This window comes from Staurois parvus, unplaced genomic scaffold (genome assembly GCF_062004578.1).
Source record: "Staurois parvus isolate SC_StPar_1 unplaced genomic scaffold, SC_StPar_1.0 ptg000249l, whole genome shotgun sequence".
NCBI classification, from domain to species: domain Eukaryota; kingdom Metazoa; phylum Chordata; class Amphibia; order Anura; family Ranidae; genus Staurois; species Staurois parvus.
The window spans coordinates 5,524,121-5,546,685 of NW_028318045.1; the positions used below are offsets into that span (position 1 = coordinate 5,524,121).

Genomic DNA, 22,565 nt, shown 5'->3' on the forward strand with positions numbered 1-22,565 from the left:
GGTCTCTCCTACCGGCCGCAACAGATCACGGTTGAGCACAAACCACGCAGGGCCGACGATCGCTACCGCAACGCCCCGCTCGACTCTGATGATGATCCTTCAACACCTTCAGCGCCTCACGACGCCGAGCCCTCAGCACCCGACGCCTGGCCTCAACAACCCCAGTCACCGAGCCGCCAGCATCACCAGTCGCCGTGCCTACCATCACCCCCAGCCATCGCACCCTACGACCCCTCCACTAGCCGAACCACCGTACCCACTGAAGACATGCCACAGCACCCATGGTCACCAGCTTACTGCACCCACAGACTGCTGCCAACCAGCTGCCGCCCTCCACCCTCACTCTACCCCTACAGAAGGACTCAAATGACTCTCCCATGGTAACACAGATTCCCCACACACCTTGCCCTGACCTGTATCCCTTCACCTCCCCTGACCCAACTGTCACCGCACCCACCCCAACATGCCTCCTGCACTCCTCCTCCTCATTTTCCTCTCCACCATCCCAAAAATCGCCTCCCTCTACCCGCCTACCCCCCCAAAACAGCTCTACATTGCCCCTTCACTACTCCCCTCTCCCCACTACGGCACTCACCACCTCCTCCTGCTACTCCACTCCCCCGTCGACCCACGTGCCACCACTATCAGACCCACACGCTCCTACACTTCCCATTCCCATGCCACCTTCCTCACCCTTCTCCTTCTCCTATCTGCTGGGGACATCTCCCCGAACCCTGGCCCCTCGCCACCTCACCCCTGCTCTAGGGACCCCCCTGCTCCCGCCAGCTGCCGTAACCCCCTCAACCTCATATCTGTGCCCCTTCTCCCCGCATCCATCCCCCCTCTCTCGGTTGCACTCCTGAACGCCCGCTCGGTCTGCAACAAACTTACTGCCATCCATGACCTCTTTATCTCCCGCTCCCTTAACCTCCTAGCCATCACCGAAACCTGGGTACAGGCCACTGACTCCACCTCCCCTGCGGCACTCTCCTATGGAGGTCTCGTCTGGTCCCATTCACCAAGACTGAGCGGTCACAAAGGTGGTGGGGTCGGCCTGCTCCTATCACCGCTGAGCACCTTCCAGGTCCTCCCTAATCCTCCCTCCCTAACTTTCTCCTCCTTCGAGGCTCACTGCATCCGGCTCTTCTCACCCACCCCCCTAAGGATCGCAGTGATCTACAGGCCTCCCGGATCCATACCCCGCTTCCTGGATGACTTCGCTGCCTGGCTTCCCTTCTTCCTCTCCTCTGAGCTACCAACCATCATCCTCGGGGACTTCAATATCCCCATCAATGACAACAGCCCGGCTACTTCCCAATTCCTCCACCTAACCTCCTCCTTCGCGCTCACACAGCACACTCAATCCTCCACCCACATCATTGGGAACACCCTGGACCTCGTCTTCTCCCACCTCTGTACCCTCAACCAGTTCTCTAACACCCCCTTCCCTCTCTCCGACCACCACCTCCTCACATTCTCCATCTCCCCTTCCCCTAACTCCCCCCCCCCAGAGCGCCAAACCATCACCAGCCGCAACCTTCGCAACCTGAACCCGGCCCCCCTCCACTCAGCTGCCGACCGCCTACACGACAGCATCCTTCCACTGTCTTGTCCTGACCTAGCCACTAACACGTACAACGACTCACTATCAGCTACCCTAGACTCTCTGGCACGCCTAACCACACGCTACATCAAACCCAGACCGCTCCAACCATGGCAGAACGACCACACTAAATGCCTCAAACGTCGCAGTCGTGCGCTGGAGAGACTATGGCGCAAAACCAGGTCCCCCCGTTCATTCTCCCTCTACAAATCTGCCTTCCTCACTTACACCTCCTCCCTCCACGCCGCCAAGCAGGCTTACTTCGTAAACCTGATTAACACCCTCTCCTCCTGCCCTCGCCGACTCTTCTCCACCTTCAACTCCCTGCTCTCTCCCCCCCCTCCTCCACTCAGTACCTCACTCACCGCCCACGAGATTGCCACTCATTTCCACAATAAAATTGATGCTATCCGTCAGGACATAGTCAACTCGCAATCTACCTCCCCACCTAGCCTCCCCCCCCCTATCTCCCCCTCATCTCTTCCCTCCTCTGACCTCGCAACCGCACTGCCCCCCTCCACACCCAAGACCCCGCTTACCGTAACCCCACCAGCTCTGCACTCCTTCAGCCCCGCTACCACTGAGGAAGTCACCAGGGTCTTCTCTGAAGCCCGCCTCACTACCTGCCCCCTAGACCCTATCCCCTCTCGACTCCTCCAGTCACCCCCCTCTTCCCTCATCTGCTCCCTCACCCACATCTTCAATCTCTCCCTCTCTACCGGCGTATTCCCCTCCCCCCTAAAGCATGCGCACATCACCCCCATACTCAAAAAGCCCTCCCTGGACCCCTCTGACCCAAACAACCTCAGACCCATCTCCCTGCTGCCACTCACTTCCAAACTCCTGGAGCGCTTAGTCTACAACCGCCTAAGCGCCCACCTAACTGACAACAACCTCCTTGATCCACTACAGTCCGGCTTCCGTCCCCTACACTCCACCGAAACCGCCCTCCTCAAAATCACCAACGACCTACTTACCGCCAAAGCCAAAGGCGACTACTCTGTCCTCCTCCTCCTGGACCTCTCCGCGGCCTTCGACACAGTTGACCACCCCCTCCTCCTTAATAAACTATTCTCCCTTGGCATCAGAGACACCGCCCTCTCCTGGTTCTCCTCTTACCTATCCCGACGCTCCTTCAGCGTTTCCTACAATGGTGCCACCTCCCCTTCCCTCCCCCTCTCTGTTGGGGTCCCCCAGGGCTCTGTCCTTGGACCCCTTCTCTTCTCCATCTACACCTCCTCCCTTGGCAAACTCATACACTCCCACGGCTTCAACTACCATCTCTATGCTGATGACACTCAAATTTACCTCTCCACCCCTCACCTCACCTCCACTTTCTCCGCCCGCATCACTCACCTCCTAAACGACATCTCTGACTGGATGTCGCTCCATTTCCTCAAACTCAACCTCTCCAAAACCGAGCTTCTCGTCTTCCCTCCTGCCCGCGCCCCCCCCCCATCCTATCCATCACTACTAACATCACCACCATCAATCCCGCCCCGCAAGCCAAAGTCCTTGGGGTCATTCTGGACTCTAACCTCTCCTTCCAACCTCATGTCAAATAACTGACAAACACATGCAGGCTCCACCTCCGCAATATCGCCAAAATACGCACCTTCCTTACCCCAGACACCGCTAAACTACTTGTGCACTCCCTGATTATCTCACGCCTTGACTACTGCAACTCCCTCCTCACCGGCCTACCCCAGTGCAAACTCTCCCCGCTTCAGACCATCCTGAACTCAGCTGCCAGACTCATCCACCTCACCAGCCGCTCCACCTCTGCCACCCCCCTCTGCCTCTCCCTCCACTGGCTCCCTATCGCCCAACGCATCAAATTCAAACTACTCACTCTGACCTACAAAGCCATTCACAACACTGCCCCTAACTACCTCACCGACCTGATTCCCAAGTACCACCCTACCCGTACCCTTCGCTCTTCACAGGACCTCCTTCTATCTTGCTCCCTGGTCTCCTCCTCACACGCACGTCTGCAAGACTTCTCCAGGTCCTCCCCCATCCTCTGGAACTCACTACCCCAATCCATCAGACTGTCACCTTCCCTCCTCACCTTCAGGCACTCCCTGAAAACCCACCTCTTCAGGGAAGCCTACCCCACCCTCACCTAACTGCTGCTCTCCTTCATTCCTCCTACCACTCCATCCCCCACAGCCACTTCCTCCTGTACCACTACCCCCTCCCTCCCAGATTGTAAGCTCGAAAGAGTAGGGCCCTCTTACCCCTCGTGTGCTGTTCGTAGCTGCTGTAATGTTTCATGTATTGTCCCCCCCTCTATTGTACAGCGCTGAGCAAACCCTTTGGCGCTATATAAACTCAATGTAATGTAATGTAATGTAATGTGACTTGGAATAAAAATCTTTCAGAGACTTTGGAATCAATAATCCCACTGTTCCTACTGTTTTTAGGATAATTTCTGAAAGGTTTTGCAAGAAATCTACAGATTGCCTTGTCTTCGGCCAGGTTATCTCTTCATACATGCAGACCAGTAGAATAACTTCCTGCTTCATTATTGGGTATCTAATCTGTCTAATGACCTTCACTTGTCTTCCAGCACAAACATTCAGCAATAAATTAGCAATAGTCATTTTAAAAAGTTATCTGGCCAGTGGCACACCAACAGGAAAATCTGCTTACAGACTGGACAAACCTCTGGATCAGGTGACAAAAACGGGACAACTGTCAAGCAAATTAGCAACACAATTAGTTGCAAGTCAGGTTGCCTCTTAATGAACGCTTTTCTACAGAATTGCAATGCATTTGCAGCCCTGCATCTAAATTCATGAGCAACCATCTGCATCAGATTTGCAAAGTCTGCAACAGATTTATTACTAAAAATGTGACAGATTTTCACTCTAAACTGCACATCTACAAGTCTCAATCAAACATATTTAAGATGTGGTTAGGGTCAGGTTTCATTCTGGCACAGTACAACTTTAGAACAGCCAAAGAAGGAATTGACTCAAGATGTAATCTTGTAATAAATTTGTTGCAGTGTTTAAAAAGCAGTTTGCACAGAGCCTTTTTTCTTGTCAATGGACATTTAATACTCAAAAAAACAAGAAAAAGAATACTCTGGGATTTGGGTAACTAAATTATTTCATCCACCCTGGACTTCTACAAGAGAATATCAATAACATTCAAGGTATTTGTTTCCAACAATAAAATTACTGTTGTAATTTTCTTACAATATGCAATTAGCCTGTAACACTAAAACAACAACTAATAAAATAAAGGTAGTACTAATTACCAACTAAAAAGAAAATTAAAATTAAAAAATAAATTAATGTAGAATTCTAGGCAAAATAAAAAATTACATTGTATATGCTGCAGTCTGTCTCTAACAGTAACACAGCAGTTTTTGTTTTTCAGAGTCCCGTCTGTGACATAGTTTAATTACCTGCTGATCCTGCCAGTAGATCTGTTACTTTTCCCCTTCCTGTAACAGGCCAAGCTGTCCAGCAAAAGTGGCAGAAGTAAAGCTGGAACAAGCCATAAAACACTTGCTGGAGGCTGCTTCCAAGGGTAAGATTTTATTTATATGGTTTAAACATTTTTTCCCAAACGAAAAAAATAATCCACTACTGTTACTGCTTAAAAATGTTACCTAGAGATTTTGTTTGTTTGTCTTTAAATTAAAGTCCATTTAAACCTACATGTTTAGCGTGAAAAGGCTGACAACACTTCTGTGTGATTTTACTGCTGAACGAGCAGCATTGTCACCATGTAACAGGAAGTGGGAATAATATAATATAATAATAGATCTACTGGCAAGATCACCAGGTACAAATACGGTGTAAGGGGGACACAGAGAAACAAAAATAGACAGCCTGTATCATATATGTAACTTTTTTATTCTGCCCATAGTTCCACTTTAAAGCAAAGCTATCACTTGCTCAAACTGCTTAAGTTTAGTTAAGAATTTATTAAAGCCAGTTAAAGAATGCATGTATCTTTGTTAATCGTTCAGAGTTTCTGGGACCCTAGAGCGTAGGGTGCTCAATATGCAACTACTGACTTGCAGCCCTGAAGTCAGAGCTCTGGCACAACCACATGAGTCTCTGTAAAATACTCCTGTTTGAGAGGCACGCAGTGAGAGCTTGTTACCGTACTTCAACTTCCACAAACTTGGGTAACTCAAAGGTAAAAGACAGGATACAAAATTAATAAGCAAAGGTTAAATTAATTCAAAACAGTAGGCAAATCCAGAGATATAGGAAGCTGCTGTTATATGCAAATCTTGACTTTTCTTTAGAGCTGATATTAGCCCCTCCCAGTTCCTTGAGTTTCCTACTGGTTCTTTAACGTGATAAATGGATTGCCCACCTGACTGATCTGGTATACTTTACGCTTAAACAAATAACAGGTTTACTTGTAACCTAATATGGCTATGCTGTAATGAATACCCTAAAACATGTAAAAATTAAAGTGGACCTTTCAGGTTGAGTTAAAAATCCCCCCTGCTTTGATGCAAACCACCTACAACCCACCCCACCACCGCAACAATCAGACAACATTTGTTAGTCTTTTTTAGCATGAAAAGAAAGAAACAGCTTCCCATATTGCTTTTTGTCAGCTGTAAGCCATTTTTCTTCAGGCAGAGATTATGAAATGCTTTTAGGCCAACATTATTATGGGAACTAATCTTTCCAGTCACCTCCTCACATAACACAACCACATGAGAATAATAAATGTCTGACTGTGTATGTGGCAGCAATTGTCTGCCCTGGTCTGCATTCCGGTTCAGGCTGCAGCAGTGATACTGGAACTAAAGACACTGGGGAAATTAACCCTCTCTAAATATTCTGGTGACTGCTGGCACCAGGACAACAAGTGATGGGAAATCCAAAATGTTACAATTCTAGAGCATGAATTGAAGGGAAATCTTCCAATGGGGTGGCCTGTTCCAGGTACAACTAAGAGGAGGGGAATTCTCCAAGCTAGACAGAGACAGCAAAAAAAAAAAAAAGGTTCAAACTATTCTCTACTTTACTAAAAATAAAAATATGTTTTGCCGTCAAATACACTTTATCTGTAATTTTGTTCACTTTCTGCCTGAAATTCTACTCTAATGACATAAGTCAGTCCTTTCAAAATGTTGTGCCCATTACAGGGGCTCTCAAATATATTTTTTATTCCATTTATACTACTTTGTACAACAAAGGTGGTAAATCTCCAAGGCTAGAATTGGGGGTGGGGCAAAAACTACAGTCAGAAAATCAAAACAATTACATTTTTCATTGTCTACCAAGAGCTGAAACACCATCTTGGGGTAACAATAGGGTATACAGAAGGCTCACACACAAAATATAGTGAATGGGTATCCCTACTTTAATATCCTTTTATAATGTCAGTAACAATGTAGCTACAAGAAAGGCTAATACACACAGAATCTCAACAGGACGTTTATGAAAAAGTGTATAAAAACTAAGGAGATTTACTAAACATGGAGGGTGTAAAATCTGGTGGAGTTCTGCAAAGAAACCAATCAGCTTCTAACTTCACTAGTTCAATTAGGCTTTGGCAATAAAACCTGGAAGCTGATTGGTTTCTATGCAGGATTACACCAGATTACAATATTACTACGCTTTTTTAATGGTATGGTTTCCATAAAGCTTTTCAAAGCTCAAAAAAATCTACAGTGAACTATTTTCTTTTTCTACTCCTATACCATATACACACATACTTGTAGAACATGTTTTGGAAATCAAAATATGTCACTCACATTGAGGAGCACTCAAAAGCCCCTTGAATCTCAGATTTTAACTCCTCTGTGTAGGAGCCCAAAAATGACAATGACACCATGGATTCAATTAAATATATACTTAGATATATATTTATATCTATATACAGTATATATCTGTTTACTTTTCTTATTTATTCTAAGGTGGCTTTAGTTTTGTGGTCCTTTCATACACTTACCTCCCTCAGAGCCCGTGAGGTTGCATCACGAAAAGTTGGCTTGCATCTAAAATTAATCTGGAGTTTTTACAAAAAGAGGAAAATTAGGTCATCTATTAAAAGCAAACCATTGGAAATGCATTTTTAATAGCTTTGATATTTTAAAATAGCACTCCTTTCTATTTTAAATGATTTTAATTATTTCAAAATTAGAATCCTTACCTAACACAACTTACCTTTGTTTTGTATATAATAAATATATTTATTTAATGCATGCAAACTCCTGTAAAATGTCATTGATTTCAACTAACTCTAATGTTACTATATAATGCCAGATAAACATTTATAATCAAAACTTTAACTACAAGGTTAAAATGATGTTTACTTTGAAAGTTTCTTTACAGAAATTGGAAGAATGCCATTTTTGATCTCCTTCTGAAAATGCATGTCTCTGACTTCAGCCATTCAGTTGGCCACAGACCTGGAATAAGTATGCAGCCATCAACCAAAGAACTGAATTGCATTCAGCCATATGATGACCGGGTAACTAGCATTTTCAGGAAATCAATAATTCTACACCTATTTTTTCCACATGGTAGGCTTCCTTTAAAGAGAATCTGAATAGGTATGACAGTTTCTCTTGTTAGGGCATCTCACACCCACTGATAATCAACTTTGCTGTGTTCCCTTACTGCTTCATTCCTCTAATGGTGCCATGGGCCTAGTCTCTGTGCAAGCTCTGTGTTGGACACTGTTGGAGCTTACACAGGGTTAATGAGCTCCCTACTTACTGCTATGTGACAGTGTTTGGACCTAGCAATTGGTCACTCATCCTGGGAGGAAAATGAGATGGTGAAATGCTCCCCCATAAAAAGCACATTATTTCGGAGGGCTCCTACAGACAAATGGAGCAGCACTTGAATGCAGGGAAGGTATCACTGGGTGAGGTGCCATGACAGGAGAAGCTTATTGTTAATAATTTTACCTTTCAATCCTGGCGATATCACATATGTATACAGCAATAAATTAAACCTTGGTGATTGTGCCACCCTTGAGTCCTCATATCTATCCTGCATGCTTAAGCCCTGAAAAAGTGAAAGTCTTTGCATTTCTATAATGTGTTCAATCCTCAAATTTGGACCGCCTGTTTTGGGTCATCACGCTTTTGTTAACAGCGGCCTCACCAGATCTGGTGCACCTTACTTCTATTTGATTAATCTACTATTAATATAATTCCAGCGCCCCATTTCTATATGTCCATAAAAATAGAACATTTTGTTTTCTGCTGAGTAGGTAAAGTGACTGGTTCCTTTTAAGCACGATATATGTTAGTTAGAAAATAAGAGGTGTTCTACAAGGCTGACCAGTTTAGAGGGAAAGAATAAAAGTTCCCGGTTATGGCCAATAGATGGGGCCCTTATACCTTTTCTAGCTGATCCATGCAGGCAGTGTGGACGACAATTTTACAAGCTGCGCATTTTCTCCGCATGGCTGACTTCTGGTGGAAAAGGAAACATAAACACATTGTTAACATGATCAGCAGTGAGTTTATATATGTACCAGAAGTGTAAGAATGTCTAGCATCGGAGAAAACTAAGCTACATTTTCTCAAATAGACCAGGCATGGGGTAAGCATGGTCCCCTCTATATCCTATTCACTCATCGTTCTGACACAAGATAAGATAGCTCACAAACCTTATTAAACAAAAGTGTCTTTTTCAGAATTAGCTATTTCTGTAGGAACAGGTTGGTCCAACCCTTAAATGAGAGTCAAGTCAATGAGCAATTGAACAGTATCCCCAATCCTCTTAAGGTGTCCTACTAAGACATTAGTTGAGAATCTCCTCTATTGCTCTTGGAGGTTTAAATTGTTGGGACTGGTTAAGAAAATATGTGTGGCCACTACTGCTAACACCAAGATCATCCATTCCAGTGGCTAAAGAAAATTATGCAACTTCTCCACTTTTCACCTCCACAGCCTGAACAGAAAGACTCTTTCGACCCAAGCATGCACATCCAACTGTTCCCTGATCTCTATGGGCATCTTAAAGGAAGTTTGTGTTTTGTCATCACAGAGCAAAGAACCCGTTTCCTTTACAACCCCCTGTAGCATACACTCCCCTTTTCTGCTCTCTCCTGTTGCTCCATTCAGCTGCCAAAAAAAAGAGGAAAAAAAAAAAACACTGTCCGCTTCTGCGTATGACGGAACATGTCACCCATTCCATATAACACTGACGTTTAGTGATTGGCCCAGCTCTGTCACAGTCAGCCCTGTGTAAACTCTGATTGGAAAACTGACTAGAACCTACACATTGCTATTGTTCTTCACTTTTGGCCATTGAATTAGATAAAGCACAAGAAAAGCACAGCTGCATTTAAATCAGAGTGGACAGTCTAATCTGGCCATACATATTTCACTCTATACAATCCACAAAATTTAGCATAAAAAGTTTTGTGCAAGAACAAAAATATCTTAACATCAAAATGCATAAACAATTAACACAAAGGATTGTTAGGTGTGTGGCCATCTTTGCAGTCTGCTGAGATTTCATGAAAAAGTTTGTATTGTGAGAGAAAACTAGATACAGAACATAACAAATAAATACAGTGTCCCAAAAGCCTGGTAGCATAGGTAAAATGTATTGATATGTGGCTGGTGTACCATGTACTTCTATAAAAAAAAGTATGCTGTTCTCTTTGTATTGCTTCCTTTGTGTGAAATCCCTGGTGTTCCTGCCAGTCCCTCTAATTTCTTAATAAAAACTGACCACGGTAGGCATGAGACCACAGTATCATCAGTGTTCTGGCTGTGCTGGGAACTCCTCCAATGATCTGGATTGTGCTGACATGACCCTGCCCCCCCTCAACAGCCATTCACTGGGAATATTAGTGTGCTGCTGTTCCTCCTCCCCTAGCTCTCTGAATTACTTATGCAGCTGAGACCAGAGGGTATGTGATTACTAACGAAAACGAAAAAGGAACAAAATATATTTATAACGTTTTCTATGCACAAATGTTTTGCCTTTCATTTCTATTTTAAGCTAAATGGGTTGTTTTACAAGCTGAAGGTTGTTTACATATACTTTAATATCACTTGCTCCTCCCTTTTAAACCCTAACCCTATTGTCTTGTATTGTAACTGTACTATCTCCCTTTATATTGTAAGACGCTGTGCACACTGTTGGCGCTATATAACTCCTGTATAATAATCATTTTAAGTTCCAGCTAAGGAAAGCCATCTAATTAAGAAAAACATTGCAACATACAGAGGTATGTTTCTCATTTCATTACTTTAAAATACATGGCCCAGTTATTCTTTCAACAAATATCCCCTCCCAAGCCATAATGTGTGGATCAGTGTGAAAACGGCCTTCAGCTGACAAGTATGGGTAGTTTTCAGGCTAGTAATGTGCGTTCAGCTGGTTGACACTACTATTGAGAGGAAACGAGGTTTCCTCACTATAAAATAAATTTAATTCCCACTGTTGTAAGAACCACTTCCAAATACATAAATGTGTTAATTATAATATTATATGTAAATTGCATACAAAATATAAATGTAATAATACTGCGTCCAAGCATCAAAATATTGTAAAATCACCCAAAAAGCTGATACTTAATATTTATTAAATAAATTATATATCATACGTTAAATACCCCAAATAACAATACGTTCTTACCAAGTGAAAAGGAAAGAAAAAAACCTATGAATAAAAAAAGTTAAACTTATGAGGCTCCTTTCACGCAAGTGGTCCATTTGAGACCGCCTGTCCATTTTTCAGGTGGACCCAATCGGACCCTCCATTCTCCTGTATGGACAGTCAGTTGTAAACGTATTAGCTTTCATTTAGACCCAGCTACCTCCAATCCGATCCGGCAAAAACAAATGGAAAGGGATCTGTTCCCCTCCGTCTGGTTGGATCTGATCAGAGGGCAGTCGGGTGTAAACAGACAGCCGCATTGTTTACATCTAACTGCCCATAGAGGAGAGTGGACTGTGTCCATGTCTGCTCTGCATAAGCTGAACTCCACTCTGCTCAGCAGGGGGTCAGTGGACAGATCCCCTCCGAAGAAAAAAAACAGATCCGACCCGTGTGAAAGGGGTGTGAACCCTGGTTCACACTAATGAAATTTCTAATGCATTCCAGAACGCATGGAATCACATGAAAAGGGAAAGCACATGAGTTCCTATGGATGCCATTCACATATATGCAGTGTGAACCCAATGCAATTTAAAATAGGGTCCTGTGCGAGTTTAGTGCAGTGTGATTTTTTAGCTCCATAGACTTGAATTGAAACTGCATCTGTGGACTCTAGGAGATTTCAGTACCAACTCACTCTGGAGCTGCTCTTGAAATCGTCCTGCAAAACGGACTCAACTTGCACCGCATCAGTGTGAACCTAGGATAAATCATAAAAGTGTCCATATAACCCGGGTATGTGACTCAAAGTGCTCAATTTCTTTTTTAAATAATAATAATGTGCCACCACCTCAATTAGAGTTACACTCACTAGATAACATGACCTCCAAATTATAGGCAGGTCAGATAATGCATGTGGAGATATCTAATATTCCATACGCCTGTCTGTGTCATCACCATGCAGTTCCTAGACTTGCTGCACTTTATAGGGATAGAAATGATGATTTCTAATAATTTGATGCTTATGGATCCAGACTTTTGGGACACCCTGTATGTATAAGGTCTTTTTTTACATCTATGGATACTTTAACACAGCTGTCAACTGACCATACAGTTTCCCATGAAACAACACCATAAAAACTTTCCTTGGTATATAACAAACTGATAAGAGTCATCCTTTGGTGTCTGCTGTTGCCATGACAACACATCGTTCTTAATCCTAAGTGACCATTTCATGCATCTACAGGGTTTTTTTTAACCACAAAAAAATCCACATCACATTTTACTAAAATAGCTCAAATTAGAATTTCCATATCAGTTAATGGGAAATCCTCTTTAAAAAAAAAAAAAACACTGAAAATTATATCAATTGTCATTTTACTAAAGTAAGATTTAATTACAATGCATGTTACTTTTCTTTTTTTTCTGAAAAAAAAAGAATCATTCTCTTCCATAAGCGAAATTGCTGATTTATATACAGAAACATACTTAATCCTTGCTAACGCAATGCTTCTGGGGGCTCCCAGGGGCCCGGCGATCAAGCAGGACATTTTGAATTCTAACCTTCCCCCTTCCTCATTGCTGTCCACAGACACAGTAACACAGGATGGCAGGACCATCCCTAGGGGGAGAGGACCAAACTCGTACACATTAATTCTTCTCCATGGCAACCCACGTTACCATGGCAACTGCCTAAAAATCCGCAGGTCGATATTGGGGGCTAATTGCTCGGCACGTTCACTGCAGGGAATGAGCGAAGATGAATAGTTATAAACTTTTATAAAACTGATATGGTTTTACTGCTGGTGCAAAATCAAAAAAGTGGTTTGTCTCCAGGTTAAAGTGCCCCAGGGGCGAATGTGACAAATACGCTTTGACTGCTGTTGTAACTGCTGAGTTATGTTATGTTTTTACAATTTAAAGTGGAACTGAAGCCAACAGCTAGATACATGTACAGTTAGGTCCATATATATTGGGACACAGGCACTGTTTTAGTTTTTCAGGTATTTATCAAAAAGTATTCAAGCTATAGTTACATAATGGATATGGGTGGAAAGTACACACTGCCAGGTTTAATGTGAGGGTATGTACATCCGAATTGGAGGAAGGGTTTAGGAATTACAGCTCTTAAGAGTAGCCATCCCCCCTTTTTCAAGAGACCAAAAGTAATTGGACAATTGAATCAAAAGCTGTTTCGTGGCCACGTGTGGGCTACTCCTTCGTTATTTCTTCATCAATTAAGCAGGTAAAAGGACTGGAATTGATTCTAAGTGTGGTATTTGCATTTGGAATTTATTGCTGTGAACCTACATCATGCGTTCAAAGGAGCTGTCCATGCAAGTGAAACAGGCAATTGTAAGGATTCAAAAACAAAACAACTCCATCAGAGAGATAGCAGCAACATTAGGAGTCGCCAAATCAACAGTTTAAATAGCGAAACCAGTACTGTGCAAAGGTAGGAACTGCTGCTAACACCGATCACACTATATAGGGAATGTGTGAAAAGCAGGTCAAAGACATAGGGGTGTAGCGTTATTCCTAGGATAATGTTACTGCTTCCCCCACCAGAGGGGTAGGTGAAGTAGATGGTGTACTATGCGATAAACTCAGATGCCTATAGTGAAAGAAGCCCCCCGTGCTGCAAAACACCTTCTCCCTTCTGGACTAGTCAATGAGAGAGGCGGGGGTATATCCTATGGAGCCACTCTCTGCCAAGGAGTGGGCCAGGTGCGGTAAGTAAAACCACAGGTGCCTCCTCAATCAATTTCACATCTTGAATTTAAGGAATGAGGTATAAAAACTTCATCCCTCTACCCAAAGGACTTTACAGTGACAGTGAACTAATTATAAATATGGTACTACAATGCACCTCCACTAGAGCATGGGATGTCCTGCATCCCTAATGTAATGTTTAATAACATTCAAATACAAATAATAATTAATAAATGTGATGATATGATGATGGATGGTGCTATAGTACACCTCCCCCAACTTTTTCCTCAAACCCAAAAGTGCAACAATGGATAGTGAACGAAAATGAATCAATGCTCCAATGTATATATATGTAAGTCTCATGTGATGTGTCTCCTGAAGCATGTCCCCAGTTTCCAACAACTATAATAGCATGTTCACAGTCTCTGGCCATCTTATTACACATGTCTGTAGTCTTTGACAGAATTCTTCAGTCTTACTTTTACTTTATATTATGTGTGCCGCCTTAATGATCTCAGGGGCGGCACTTCAGGCCACCTGTTTCAAGTAAATTAACCACCACTGCCTTAAGCTATCCAATCAATTTGCCTCTCATTAGGTAGGCCCTAACACTGTATAGTTGTTAGTTGATCCAAGGGAGATTGTACAGTCAGATGGTAGCATGTGCGATGAACTTCACAGGACCTGTTCTGTAAAAAGTGGACCCTCATTGGCCTCATTATTTTACTTTTATTTTCACAGACAACAAAAAGTTAAGTACATTTGACAGTACACAATTAAAAATAAAACTGATAAAAAAAACAAATGTAATGCTCGCAGGAGCCCATAGTTTTAAGGTTCTTAGGTCTTTGTTTTGCCCCGCAGCCAGGCACCCAGTCACGGTCACTCCTTTGGCCTAATGAACAGTCTAGTTGAATGCTTTTCTGATGCTTTAATGAAGAACTTGAACTTGGATAGGTTCAGGGTAACTATGAGATACTCCAGTAACCATCAGCACCAACCTGAGGACACTAAACTTCCTTTTAGGGATCTGAGCAGAGTCCTTGCACAAGCAATTAGTGGACTGACCTTTTCAGGACACCAGACACAATGTCCCCTTTGAACACAGCTGACACTAGCACAAGAAGAATGTATCTCTCACATCAGTCTGTACTCACTAATGTCCTTGAATATTTTTGTTGCCTCCTTCCAGTATCTTCCAGACACTTTTACAGTGATAACCGGACTAGATCCCCACGGGAACAAAAATCCCTCAGTCAACTCCAGCAACTTTCAGTAGAATATACCCCCCAGCTAGCCTAGCATGAACCTTGATGAACAGCAGGCACATGGCAGGTGTCTTTGCCATGGGGAAAACAGCCCCCCCAGGCTGTGATCTCCTTCTAGGGCAAGCCAACTCTGTTCCAGGTCCCAGTGTATTTATACACACTTCCAACCCTGGCTGCATTAATATTCATCAGCTGATTTAACTCTTCCTGCCCTCTTCCTTCCAGAATCCTCTAGAGCAGGGGTGGGCAAACTGCGGTTCTCCAGCTGTTGCAGGACTACAAGTTCCATCATGCCTCTGCAAGTCATAGCTGTAACTGTCAGTTTTGTAATGTAGCAATGCCTCATGGGAAATGTAGTTCCACCACAGCTGGAGAGCCGCAGTTTGCCCACCCCTGCTCTAGAGCACAGGTGTCAAACTGGCGGCCCTCCAGCTGTTGCCAAACTACAAGTCCCATGAGGCATTGCAAGACTGACAATTACAAGCATGACTCCCAAAGGCAGAGGCATGATGGGACTTGTAGTTTCACAACAGCTGGAGGGCCGCCAGTTTGACAACCCTGCTCTAGAGAGACGGGAGGCATCAACCTTGCAGCCAGTGATACACAGAACAGACCTCAATAATCACACACAGCTACACTGATTACAGTGGGCCCAGAATGAAATTTACCTTACCTAGCACTTATCTACGAGGGTGCTACACAATTACAAGGAACACTGAGTCTTCGGTCACACCAAATTCGACTTTGAAATCGTGCAACTTCACTTGAATTTGCACGATTTCTAAGTCAGATATTAGTGCGACTTTAGGTGCAACTTGAAAGACATCTGTGCGACTTCCTGCATATATGTCTATGCAAGTCGCACCTGAACTTGCAAAAGTAGTGAATGAACTACTTTCAGTGGAGTTAGAGTTGCACCGATTTGACCGTTTTCATTGCAGACAATAGGGTGCAACGTGTCATGCAAATTTAAATGATCAAATCGCTTGACAATTCGTACCAAACAAACTAACTAACTGTAAATATACCCTTTAAAAGAAAAAACAAGCCAATTTAAATAAATAAAAAATATAGTGAAATTGAGAGAGTTTCTGTAGTAAAATCAATTTCACCAAAATCCCTCCATTCATCCCTATCATTGAGTACTTCACTGTGTTCCCTTCGTGTTGTAAACTGGCATAACACTCCCCACTCATTTTCCAGTCCCCAAAGCAAGCCATAGTAAAGTTAAAGTGCAAAAACTCAAAAATTCAAACTCAAAGAGTATGGGGTTAGAACGAGTAAACAAGCACTTTTACTTCAGGTAATTACTGCATATTTTCAATATATAAAATTAGATTATTTTTGAATAATTGCATAACTAAACTTAAGATTCATTTACTTTTTCCACATGTAGAAGTATAGAAATATAAACAAACTTTTTTTAAAGTAATGTCATAAAAAATGCCTTGGATTGTTAAGTTTATGCGGAGTGAAAGGATGGGAGTGTCATGTAAATGGTAGGTTTTTGAAGAATCCTGCTATCCAATAAAAGAACCATCTACTGAGCACCACTGTCTTGAAAACTGGCCATATAATCCATTAGTTAGAGTGTACACCACCAGCTTAGTGCAGTTTGTGAATGAATCAGATGAATGCTAATGTGTTGCAGCTCTCTAATACCTGGTGGGACTCCAACAGGGTCCCTGGGATGATCAGTTACATGGTATGAAAGGATGGGCGTGCCAAGCTATAGGAACTAGTCCAGATTTAATGTTTATTTCTCACAATAAAAGGCTCTATCAAAAATTGACAGAAAATGTGTTTCAGAGGTTAACGCTTCATCAAGTTTTAGGTATACTGAACCCGTACAAGGGATTATTCTTTGGGTGAAATTCTTAGTGAACTGTATTTAAACAGCCATAACTACAGCTTGCTAAGAATTTAACCCATGGACTAACCACAGGTCCAGATTCCTCCTGAACACAAAAGTAAACCCCCGATGAAGTGGGACTTGAGTATAGCCCCTGCAAAACATTGGCCATCAATTTTTATTAGACTCTTTTATTGTGACAAATACAAATGATATCTGGACCAATCACTACAGCTTGGTACATCCATCCTTTTTCCCCACATAAACATAACAATCTGTAGCATTTTTCTCAGACACTTCTATAAAAACATAATTTAATATGTAAGAACTTAAAGGTGCAGCGCTAAAAATAATAAATCCAATAATGTCCAATATTAAAAGGTACTGATATATGAATCATGAAATAAAGATAAATGTTATTAAAATATTAAATGTTCATAAATGTGACAGTTCGTGCTAAGGTGCCAATCAAAAACTGCTGATTATTCCAGTGTTCAGTGATGTGCCATAAGGTGTGGTAAAAATACGCACTCACCAGATGCATATTTTAAATACACATGTAATATATATAGCCAGAGGTCCCCTTTAAGGGTGGAATGGAAGAGGTAAGCCGGGTACGGATTCTCCTCCCTCTGGATGGTGTGCTGCCCTGCGGATGTTTCCTGGATGTATAAGAATATATTTCTGCTAGTGGTCCCCTTTATAGGATGGATGGGTGTTTACAGCCTGAAGTGGAAACTCCCTCCTATGGATCTTGTGGGATACTGCAGCTAACTTCCAGGGTAGACTCTGTTAGACTCCAAGATTCCCTCAGCCGCTTGAATTCACCAAGCCATCTCAGTTCTCTCAGTCTCCCAGCCTCGCTTAGCCGTCTTGACTCTTTCAGTCTTTTGGACAAGGAATCTCTCCTCCAGCATGGAGCACTTTCTTTTGAGAGGAGCACACCTGTCTACACCATCCAGAGGGACCTATATAAGCACCTTTAAGTTCTTATATATGTTGAGGTTTTATCTGGTTACCTTAGTGTGCAATAGTGGCTACTTTTAAGCGCTCGCTGATCTTATACTCATTTTGTAATTTAATATGTGTCACCAGAACAGGAATGCATGGGAAATCCAATGGGAACATCTGTTCAGATGACAATGAGGATTTTCCCTCACTTTTCAGTTTACTCTATTGGACATTAATGTATTGATATCCCATTTCTTTCTTTATTTTTAAACATTACAGATTGTGAATCAATACATCAATTAAGTATTAATTACAATTATTCAAAACACTACTAGTATAAATGCCGGACATTTGTCCCTTTGTTATCTTCCCACTATTCACTGTACAGCAGAAATCAGACTGAGAGTGGGAGATTCTGCAATGTGAGTCAAACACAACAGCACTGCACAGTGAAAGCAATCCAAAAGTGTTTTCAGGCACCGGAAGCTAGAGAAAGAATGTGCTGAGGCAGGAGAAGAGCACACAAAGGACTTCAGGGCTGAACTCTTTTAGGAGCTGCAGTAGTGAATACTGGTGGCAACATCCTCACAGTGCTGTCTGGTAGGTGTATCTGAATTACAAGACTGGAGGAACAAATCAAAAATATTTCAACTGTGTATTTAGTTGTTCAGCTGCTTTAAGTTCTCCTTTACTAAATATCAGCATACTTCTACCAACCATTTCACTCTGAGAGATGGAAAATCTGGCTTAGGCTACTTTCAAACTGCTCTGTTGCAGAAACGCGGTAAAAACGCATATGTGTTTTTGCCTCATTTTTACTGTGTTTCCATCGCATTTTGCACCTGAGGAAAAAAAGGACATGTGACTCAATAAACAAATAAAAAACACAAAAATGCAAGTGCACTTTTTATGCGTTTTCCATTCAATTCAATGAGGAGGTGCTTTTGGTGCGTTTTTTCACCACACCAAACATGCACCAAAAATTCAGCTTTGTAAGACTTAATGGTCGTGCATTTTTCTTCCACTTTTTTCAAAGCAAAAACAAAAGAAAAACTGATCAGTGTGAAAGCATCCTTAAATAGTTAATACAACATTGCTCAAAGCTAACGCAGTGATGCTGAATTAAAGGGCCAGACTGTACTCACTGAAAACTTGACTTGGCAGTTATCTTCCCCCAGGTAACACAGGTCCCCTGATACATTAGTCTCCTGCCACAGGTGCTCCCCATTTACTGCATTCTCCTGCAAAGTAAACATGTAATCATTCGTTCTGACCAAATTCCGCACATAAACTACATGCCATACATCATACATGTACAAGTAACCCAGTATCACCCAGAGGTAAGACTGTGATATTTCAATTGCTATCAATGTAACAGCACCTCAATATATGACCAGGGGCGGACTGACAACTCATGGGGCCCCCAGCAATAGGGGATCATGGGGTCCCTGTGTCCTTGCCCAAACTCAAAATAGCCTATGAAAAAGGTACCAGGGGCATCTCATGGGGCCCCCTACTGACCCCGGGCCCTAGGGCATTGCCCGAGTTTCCAAATGGTCAGTCCGCCCCTGTATATGACAGAATTTAGAGACACAGTGCCTCTTTTTTGTTTTAGCCTTCATAATCTGTTCTACAGATAGTATTAAACAAAGTCAATAAAATGTAACTAAACTCTCTCAATCAAAAGGAACTATTTGTAATCCTTATGCCACTAGCATTAGTAAATAGATAGGAAGGTATATTATATTTTCTTGCTTTATTTATTTATATTTACATTTCTTCAGTTGCTTCCTAGTTTCTGGCCTGAACAAAAATGATGCCATACATCCCAGGAAGCTTCAAGGGCATTTTGTTTCATCTGAAGGAGGGGCTTCTCTGATAAGTATGCCTTCCTGCTTGCATGGCTGAGCTAAGGGCAGCTGGATTCCAGGAAGTAAATGCTACATGAATCATCTACCCTTACCCAAGATGGCCACTGCTAGAAATGCTAGCGGGTGTGTTTCAGACATAGAAATCAATGGTATTACGTGGCTGTATGCTAGTACTAGTGTAAACATGCATACCGATGTGCATATGCACATACTTCCCTGAACGCAAGGGTGTTTGTCCCTACACATGAGCATGTTTACACAAGTACCACCTTATATCCTTCCTACAGTCACTGATTTCTATGGGCAGTTGTATGCAACACCTGTAGCAACTAGCCCCTGCAGTTATTAGCTTTAACCCACACCTTCCCATAACTCGCTTTTGGTTATCAGACAGTCAATTAAAATGGGAAGAGACAAACCACAGGAACTGGTCCATATATACTGTATATATAAAATAAAGCAAAATAAGTATGGAACACGTCACCATTTTTCTAGGTAAATATATTCCTAAAGGTGCTATTGACATGACATTTTCACCACATGTCGGTAACAACCCATGCAATTCATACATACTAAGAAACCAAAACAACTAAGTTCAGAAATTAGGTTATGTGTATTAAAATGGAATGACACAGGGAAAAAGTATTGAACGCATGAACAAAAGAGAGGTGCAAAAAGGCATGGAAAGCCAAGAAACCAGATGAAATCTATCAGTAAGTAGAAAGTAATCCTGCCCTTTGTCAGTGCAAATTAATATCAGTTGGTTTATTCTCGACTGATGGCCTATAAAAATGTGTCTCCTTACCAAGGTGTCACACAAGAAACATCTCATGATGGGTAAAAGCATAGAGCTCACTAATGACCATAGCAAACATTAATGTTGCAAAACATACTGATGGCATTGGTTACAGAAGGATTTCTAAACTTCTGAATGTTCCAGTGAATACTGTTTGGACCATAATCCAGAAGTGGAAAAAAACACCATTTCACCATAAACGGGCAACGACCAGGTGTTCCTCGCAAGATTTCTGACAAAGAAGTGAAAATAATTATCAGAAGTGTTGTCCAAGAGCCCAGGACCACTTGTGGAGAGCTTCAGAAAGACCTGGAATTAGCGGGTACAACAGATTCAAAGAAAACAAGAAAGTAATGCACTCAACCGCCATGGACTCACCACGCAAGACTCCATTGCTAAAGAAAAAGCATACTGAAGCTTGTTTAAAATTTTCTGCACAAAATTTAGACAAGCCTATGAAATACTGGGAGAATATAGTCTGGTCAGATGAGACCAAAAACTGAACTCTTTGGAAGCCATAATACACATCATGTTTGAAGGTCAAATGGCACTGCACATGACCCCAAATACACCATACCAACAATGAAGTTTTGAGGTGAGAACATCACAGTGTGAGGCTGTTTTTCAGCATATAATACTGGCAAACTTAATTTCATTGAAGGAAGGATGAATGGAAAAATGTACCCAGACATTCTTGATAAAAATTTGCTGCCATCTACCAGGATGATGAAGATGAAACGAGGGTGGACATTTCAGTAAGACAATGATCCCAAACACAAAGCCAAGGAAACTCTCAATTGGTTTCAAAGAAAGAAAATAAAGCTGCTAGAATGGCCCTGCCAATCACCTGACTTGAATTCAATAGAAAATCTATAGAAAGAACCAAAGATCAGAGTTCATAGAAAAGGCCCACTAATGAGTAATGCATCTGACTGGTTTCTCCATACAAGAGGCGTCTTGACACTGTTATTACCAACAAAGGATTTGTACGAAGTATTAAATACATTTCTGTTAACATGTTCAATACTTTTTCCCTGTGTCATTCCATTTTATTACACATAACCTAATTTCTGAATTTATTTGTTTTGGTTTCTTTGTATGTGTGGATTGCATGGATTGTTGCAGATAAGTGGAAAAAATTGTGACGTGCTCAATACTTATTTATATATATTTTTTTTTTGGGGGGGGGGTTGTTTTTTTAAGTAGGACATGAATAAAACACCTGACAATTGTTTGCCATCTCTAACCCGTTGCAGAGATTTTCTTGACACAACAGGAAGAGTAGAGAGGAAATCTGTTCACTATGTATTCCTCTTTTAAACAGTTGTCTCCAGAACAAGCTATCTCTTTGGAGGAATTTCCTTCATTTTCTGTTCTGATGGCAATGCAAAATGTCACAGTCATTCTCAGTGATACATAGGTGTTGATTTACTAAAAGCAAAGAGACTGTGCACTTTGTAAGTTCACAAGTTCAGTTACTTCAGAGCTTAATTAATGAGGGGAAGCTCTACTGATTTCCATCATCCAATCATGTGCAAGCAAAAAATTCTGTTTTGTTTATTTGCCTTGCAAATGATTGGGTATCTATCTCATTATCATAAACGCATGTAGGTGATAAATGCATGTTGCTTACAATATATAATAAAACGGTAATTAAGGTCTAAAAATAAATAAATGTGCAGGTGTCTACAAAAAACGCATAATCGTTAATTGCATGGTGATCATAAAATGTCCATAAATTCTTTAAATCTGGTGTGGTCTTCAAGTGATTTCAGTGAAGTCCCAGTATACTTATTCTCCTTAGGTGGGTGTGCTAATCAACATACAAAATGTGCACTCACCAGATGCACTAATAAAATGCGTGTTGTATCATATACTCCTGGTCATTCACGGGTCCCTTAGGGGTAGTCCGGGATGTAGCCTGGGGGTAGATGGTCTCCCTTAGGTGCCAG

General features: G+C 42.1%; 1 protein-coding gene across 12 annotated transcripts in view; it reads right to left on the reverse strand.

The window, feature by feature from the left end:
• DGKI (diacylglycerol kinase iota) overlaps nt 1-22,565 on the reverse strand; it is a 461,291-nt gene that overhangs the window by 237,956 nt on the left and 200,770 nt on the right. For all 12 annotated transcript variants that reach the window (XM_089680693.1, XM_089680692.1, XM_089680689.1 and 9 more), the window contains 3 exons: nt 19,092-19,187; nt 8,946-9,020; nt 7,544-7,600 (listed from right to left, as the gene is read on the reverse strand). In XM_089680693.1, the coding sequence (XP_089536819.1) occupies nt 7,544-7,600; nt 8,946-9,020; nt 19,092-19,187 (228 nt within the window). The remainder of the gene's footprint in view (nt 1-7,543; nt 7,601-8,945; nt 9,021-19,091; nt 19,188-22,565) is intronic.